The 7,500-nt window shown below is 39.4% G+C and overlaps 1 protein-coding gene across 7 annotated transcripts in view; it reads right to left on the reverse strand.

Annotated features, from left to right (window-relative positions):
- The window catches only part of LOC137985084 (tensin-3-like), a 60,513-nt gene that overhangs the window by 44,683 nt on the left and 8,330 nt on the right, over positions 1 to 7,500 (reverse strand). For all 7 annotated transcript variants that reach the window (XM_068832543.1, XM_068832542.1, XM_068832540.1 and 4 more), the window contains exons 3-12: positions 7,111 to 7,148; positions 6,875 to 6,931; positions 5,748 to 5,848; positions 5,093 to 5,160; positions 4,297 to 4,394; positions 3,846 to 3,896; positions 2,972 to 3,027; positions 2,616 to 2,682; positions 1,723 to 1,787; positions 281 to 364 (exon numbers count right to left, since the gene is read on the reverse strand). In XM_068832543.1, coding sequence (XP_068688644.1) covers positions 281 to 364; positions 1,723 to 1,787; positions 2,616 to 2,682; positions 2,972 to 3,027; positions 3,846 to 3,896; positions 4,297 to 4,394; positions 5,093 to 5,160; positions 5,748 to 5,848; positions 6,875 to 6,931; positions 7,111 to 7,148 — 685 coding nt within the window. The remainder of the gene's footprint in view (positions 1 to 280; positions 365 to 1,722; positions 1,788 to 2,615; positions 2,683 to 2,971; positions 3,028 to 3,845; positions 3,897 to 4,296; positions 4,395 to 5,092; positions 5,161 to 5,747; positions 5,849 to 6,874; positions 6,932 to 7,110; positions 7,149 to 7,500) is intronic.

Raw genomic sequence — 7,500 nt, forward strand, 5'->3', positions numbered from 1 at the left:
GGCCAAGGTCGGAGGAAGGGGGGGAGGGGAGGGGGAAATTTCATATGAAAGGGCGGGAGCTTGCTTAGGGGTGTAAATTTCGGATTTTGGTCTCACTTAGGGTGTTCTGGACAAAACGCCATCATACGTAGCAGTGAAAGTGTCTACAAGGCAAGAAGAGAACAGAAGAAAGGCATTTGTCTTCTTGAAGCAACTATTTCTGGAAGGTTCTGGAGATTACTGTAAACCACGCTTTAAATTAAAACTTGCTTAAATAAACGGCATGTGCGGTTTAACAAACCTTCTCTGTGATGGCTGAGTCACTCCACCTAGACTATCATCATAAAACCTCTTCATTGCAAACCAATCAAGTGCAGCAGAAGGGCTAATGGTATCATAATAACAACATTAACTTTCATTACAATGGACTGCAAAATTTATGATGATATAATGATGTAAATGAATGTGGCTACATTATGTCAAGATTTCAGACCATCATAGTTTTGAACATTACTAAAGCAGTAACATGGGAAAGCCTGACAACATTCAGACTTTAACAGGAACCTGAACCCAACACCTCTGCAATACAAATGCAGGGCTCCATTGCCCGATGTGACGGAATCCAGAATCTAAAATCCAGCAAATGCGAGGTTTTGGAATCCGGAATCCGGAATCCGGAATCCGGAGCGTGGAATTCGGAATCCATTGTATGGAATCCAGAATCAACAGATTCTATGGAAGTTGCGGATCCATTTCAGTGGAACCTGTGAGTTTGGAATCCGGAATCCATGACTCAAGATCCAGGATCCAAATGAGGTCCTTAAAATACAATTTTTGTTCAGTGTGTCAAATCGTGAGGAACTTGATAATGATTACAACAACATTTTATTTGCAGTCTCACAATGTTAACAAGTATTTCAATTAAAGTCACTGGTGAGGAGATGTCAGGAAACCACCTAGCCTGCATAGCTGGTGGGATATTTTGTTGCAGGATTATTTAAACACATGGGAGTAAATCGATGGTTGCTTCATTGTGCTACATGTATGAATGCAAAACTACTAGACCCCATGCCAGTCGTGGCCCACTCACAGCCAAACCATTTGTACTCGTGAGTGTTAAAAATAATCCTGCAATAAAATAGCCGGCCAGCTACGCAAGGATTGTGCAGAAAAGAGGCAACCTCAAAAGTCAATAATCAATTTCAAAACTTATCCTACAGCTGACCATGAAGTCAAGAAGGCCATACAGCAGAGTACAGCCTGCTGAATGTGTCAATTACAGCTTACATACTGTGTGAAGCATATATTAAAATCAATTATAGAGACATTAAGCATCAGCGGTCAGCAGGTTGAGGGTTACTCTGAAAATGCAAATGCTAAAGGGGCTGGACAATCTGCGAGCCAGCAAGTCATGCAAACCATGTGAGTCTAAGCACCCATTTCAGAAACTGCTGATAAACAGTATTTAAGTCTACGCACCCATTTTAAAGTGGGTAGCTTTCATTAACTGTGTGACTCGCATGTTCACTCGCATCAGGCTCACATGTTGACTAGCATGTTGACTCCCATGGCTGCCAATGTTGGCTTGCGTGTTGACTCCCATGGCTGCCAATGTTGGCTTGCATGTTGACTCCCATGGCTGCCAATGTTGGCTTGCATGGCCCGTTGCCTCATGTGCACATTGTCCTCACTCGATGCTATATGTCTCTACAATAATAATGTGTCTCACTTAAAAAACAATACCTTGAGCAGATCTTGCTGAAGTGCATGTAGGCTGCAATAACGACTCCAGTTCTCCCTTTACCACCCTGCAATGCAATAAAATGAAGTTCACAGCACTCTCTCAAAATAATTACTAACAGAGGTTGATATTCCTGATAAGGTTCTTCCATAAAACATTCACAAAAATCCCAATTTTTAAGTACAGTACCCATTCTAGCCATTTCACTTCTGGTTCTGGCCTTTCCTGGTTAAATTACTACATGTATTAGATGTTGGAATATTAGTATTAAATGAGTTACCCACCAGACAGTGATTTATCAGGCTGTGCCATACCTCATTGAACGAGGTTCAGGATTGGCCAAAGAAACAATAGAACGGACAAAGATAACAATGGATTTAGTACAGAAAACAAAAGGAAGTATGACACTTTACAGCCAATTAAATTTAGTGTCCAACAAGATGTACAAGCCTACATGTACCCAATTTATCCAGTGGATAATGTAACTCATAGGTAAAGGTACACGTCATTTAACGTCAGAAGTTCCTTTACTCTCTAGAGAGTATTCTCCCAGGAAGCCGACGGTGTGCTCATTTTACCCCCCCCCCCCCCCCTTCCCCCTTCCTCTTTCCATCGGTGCTCCGTTTTAAGGGTATTTAAAGCTACTTAGGCTACACTGAAAGGAAAGTCGTCAAAACAAGGATGTGAGATCCGGGGATCAAACTCAGGACCTTATGCACCAAGGCCGCGCACTAACCGACTGTGCCACCCTTGCTCCACATACAAGCTGAGCTACCATGGCTCCAATCCATACGGGAAAATTTATCCCACAGGTCACCAGAGAAAGTGCCATTGACCATAATATTTACACTGAATGTTAACATAGGATAAAATTATCAACAAAGAAAACACAAACCTTGCAATGCACCACAACTACATGGAGAGGGTCAGTCTTGAGCCAGGAGTCAATTGACTTAATTATGCTGTAAAAGAAAAATAAAATACATTTTTAATAAACAAAATAGACAGAAGTGACAATTGATGGTGTATGTAAAATTCTGGTGGACGAACAAAAGGAGCTAATGAGATATCTTTTGTTTTCGTCCACCAACATGGTGGTGATAATGTCACATGAAAACCACCTATTAGAGTTGTTAACTTACAGAAGTTCAAGAGTAGTAAAAAACACATGAGCCCTTTAACCTTTATGATAACTGATGAAAATTTCCCATTTTAATAACAGGCTGGAGCAAGTTGAAGTTATTATCTCACCTACATAGCCTTTCTAAGGGTGGAGCTAAATGGTCCGGCCAACCAAAATCCAAAACCTGCACAAAATGAAAGAATGATAATAATCATTGCCGGTATATCCAGTTTGCCTAAACTTAAAATACAGCTGCACCTTACAGTGGGCATTTTCCAAAGAGCTTTTTGTAGTGATCTCTCACTCTCAGTGTTCCCTACAAGTACACCAAATTTCACTGTGGAGCGAGTAATACTGATGTAGGCTTTTTTCGATATATTACAAGTTAGCTTGAAAGAGAGGTTTAGAGGACAAAGACAAAGGAAAGTGGATGATATGCAAATACTTTTCATATTCATTCCAACCTGTTTCTATTGTTTTTGTTCCCAGTGCCTCACTATCAAGCTGAATATTTGATATTTCGAAAATGGCCTACTGATCCAAAGGGTGAATAAAACAATAATTATGTGGGGAAATATTTTGATGATGATGACATCAAAAACCATGAAAATGAAAACAAGAAACAAGAATGGTGACAGAAATTGCAGTGAAGATAATGATGATGATGATGCTGCACAACGATGACAGTAATAATTACTATAGAGACGGCATCAATGACAGTATATAGAAAGCTCCCGATCATAGTATCTACCACTTCTAGGCCATCTCCATGACTCACAGAACTCGCTGGTTTGCAGTTTGTCAAGACCCTTTTAAGTAATATACCAAGACAGTGGTATGTGTTGGTTACAAAGACAACATTGAAGCCAGGCATACCCTACAAACGTTCATTTCAGGGCTACTTTGAACAAAATGATCACAAAGAATTGACTTGCAATTTTGAATATAAATTGCCTAAAAGAACAATAATATTTATCATTTAAAATAAAACAAAGCACTGACCTGGTGATTTAGCTTTGATATATCATATCTTCTCTCTGATAAATTAAATACCTGAAAACAACACCGCATAAAAGATGAAAATAACTTTTTTTGCAACACCTGAGGGCAGCAGCGATGTCCCCCAGGATTAAGGTCTTGGTCTATGGGAATTAACCCATTGATCCCTGGGAGTGAACCTTACATGTACACTGTAGATACATGTACTGCACATGTAATTTTACTCTGTCTAACGCTATACAATTTTACACATCAATGAGGAGCGGTTCAGGGGACTATGGATTAACTTTTTCAACCAGCTCAGAATCAGTGGAATTAAACATTATGGGTAGTCTTGACTACAATCATAAAAGAACCCCTGTAGACGAGAACCTCATCTGAAAACCAGCTGTAGTTAAAAACCCAAGGTTGATCCCAAAAGAGCACACCTTAAAATTACCAGTAAAGTCCTCACCATGTATTTGTCTTGATGGTTCGACTGTAACATTTTTGCTACTTCTCTTAAGTTGTTTCTGTAGGTTGTCTCTAAGCCAGATCCAGGAAATGACATTGCTGGATTGAAATTAAAAAGTACTGATTAGCCAGAAGACAACCAGATAAGCTAGGAGGGATGCACATTGTAAACATTTTTGCATAATAACCTGAGTAAACATATAGGCAGCTGCCAGGCCAAGTTAACAAGTCATTAGACAGCATATTAACCAGCAGATACATGTAAGGCATTCATGTAAATTGTTCAGCTTATGTACACAGGAGCGAAAGTTAGCCCATTTGTCTAGAGCACCTTTATAACACGTAAGTTGTTATTGTGTTTGCAACAATGTTGTTGTTTTGTAAAATTACTTGGTTTCTCTGTGACATTACTGTTGTTGTAGAGATGTTTTTGTCGTCGTAAGAATGGTTGTGATAAAAAAAAGGAAAGGAACTTTATTTAAGTGTCCAGTTGTTCTAGCTCTGGAGCACCAATTGGGGACACTGTAAACTGAAATCAAAAATTAATGCAAATCAAGTCAAACATTGGTTTTTGAGGAGAGGGGAAACCAGAGCACCTGGAAAAAAACCTATTGATGCAGAGCAGAGAACTAAATCTGGGAATAAAAAACCAGGCCACATTGGTGGGAGGAGAGTACTCTCACTACTGTGCCATCCCTACCGAAAAAACGTACCCCCCCCCCCCTCCCAGATGTTATTATTGTATATCACGGTTGGTGGAGGCCACTCCTCTGCAAACCCCTACCAACAACACTTACCAATAATCCTATCTGTGATGTACGTCAAGTCCAGGTCGAAATGTTCATCCACATGTCGCACACGGTTTCTGCAAAGCAAGGTGTTTGACAAAGAACCTGAGTGTGTAGCTACAACAAGTTGCAAAAGTAGGGGAGACACTTGTTCTTCTTCGGGCATTATTAATTTACCTAATATCTCACACACTGCAGCCCCCCCCCCCCCCCCCCTCCTGTTATCAATGTTGCTAGCAAGACAAACAAATAGGAGGGTGGGAAGGCTTGGAATCCTAGAATGTCTCACCAATTTTGCAACCTGTTGTAGCAAACCATTTCATTACTATCCTTGTTTTGGAATTTGGCTCAGTTTGTTTCCAAGGCTTTTGGAGCCAAAATTTAGAGACAGAGACCTGCATTAATTATTTTCGAACTTCCTAAGAAAACAAAAATTAGATTTGTTTGCCACAAAAGTTCTTTCATGGGGAAGGGCTTAATATTTGATTTCATCCTTCTTGCTGAGTGCTTCAGTTTAAGACTTTTAAAAATGCTTCATCAAGCTTGCACTTGGTATATGGTAGTTGATTTACATGTACCCTAGATCCCATATTATGCATACCCTGACATAAAAATGTGACAGATTCTTTAGTGCTGACAGGACTCAAACAATTGACTGAGTTACCTTGAAACTCTATGCCTCACATGATGACAGATGTTTGAGACAAGATTTTTGGGAGAGGGTGGCATTCGCTTCCTGCTGATTTCATCATCTGCAGGTAAAGTCTGAAAAAAAACACTCTAGAAGATTACTTTCAGGTGATGAAGGACCTCAAATACCAATTAACCTACATGTAATCCAATTGGTGATGCTACAATGTATAGCAGCTATCATGCAGGGAATATCATAATTTTTCTGCACTTTTCAGAAAAACACTGTACCTCCTTGTCATGATCAGAGAGCAATATGGCTGACACAAAAACTTAAAGAAAGGGGTATTTTGCAGAATGCCAGCGTTTAGCATTGTGCAAAATAAACTGTATCCCTGCCATTATCTTAGCACACACGCCATCAAAACATTTTCTCAGATACACCTGTACCACTCATGCACAGGCATGCAAATTGATCATTGAAAGTTTTAACAACCAACACTTAAAAAATCCAAAGAAGAAAGGAAGTAGCATGAATCGATAGTTGGGACACTGAAAAACGCAGACTGCAGACTGTGCTGACCGTCTGTAAAATGAAAATCTTGGTTAGCCTGAACTAGGCCTAAATAACATTCGGTAAGCCTAATTAGGCCTAAATAATATTCAGGTTAGCCTGTTTACGGTTAGCTCTCAATAATAGTGTGGGTAACACCATCGTATACCCCTGGTCTGCATGGTCTGCACAGTCTGCAGTGTGCATTTTGGCGTGACCGTCAATAGCTTGGGAGTTGGTTTTGCATGTGGTTGCGCTGGGGTCACTTGATCCTGCTGCGGACACTGAGGCAGCAATAATTTTTTGTCTCATCTTTGGAAGTTCCAAAGTCATCTCTAGTACACTTTGAAAAAGGCCAACTGATCTGCATTTGATTTATCATGACAGAGCCTACATGTATGAACTAAATTCTGAAGCTAAGAGCATAATGCTGTCGTCCTTGTCATCATCATTGACATGATCATCATTTTATTGCATTAGAAACACTTTGCAATAAGCCATTTCCTTTACTTTGGGTCAACAGTTGGCTTCTATATTAGTATTCCTTGTGTATTAGCTTCCAGGGAGTAGAGGGAACAGACGAAAGCCTGTAATCACCCTAACTTTACCTTAGATTTATTTTGTATGGCATTCATTGATTCCTGCCTTGAAGACTGAGCCTTGACCTTGATAACAAACACAAAACATCATGGAACTACTCAGTTAATGATGTTATTTTTTTTTACTTATATCACAAACAATGATGGGCCCCATCTATTGTAGCAGACTTTAACTTAAACATGTTAATTATTGACATGATCCAATGATCAATAAGAAAGAAAAAAATCAAAGTTGTTACACTTACCATTCTTCTGCACTTGTTGTGACAATGATAATTGCAAACTATAAATGATAGAACTCAAAATTAACTCACCTGACAAAAAAACACTATCATTAAAATAATTTTATTAAATTTTTGGCACAGGAAGGCTGGCTTAATTACAAGTGACACAAGCAGATACTCACACAACACATGAACTTTTAATTTATTAGGTGTCACCAGCCTGTATTTTGCTGGGGTACGAAAACGTACTGATAACCACAACACCTCACATGTCACTACAATAGCATTGAACACATACACAAGCTTAGTAGGGACAGAAGCAAAGGTTAGTACTTTGATCTTTAACACTTTCTGCTTACGCTTAAATCATCTCATAAATCATCCTTATATACAAACACACATTATAATATC

The sequence above is a fragment of the Montipora foliosa genome, chromosome 14, assembly GCF_036669935.1.
Source record: "Montipora foliosa isolate CH-2021 chromosome 14, ASM3666993v2, whole genome shotgun sequence".
Classification (NCBI taxonomy): domain Eukaryota; kingdom Metazoa; phylum Cnidaria; class Anthozoa; order Scleractinia; family Acroporidae; genus Montipora; species Montipora foliosa.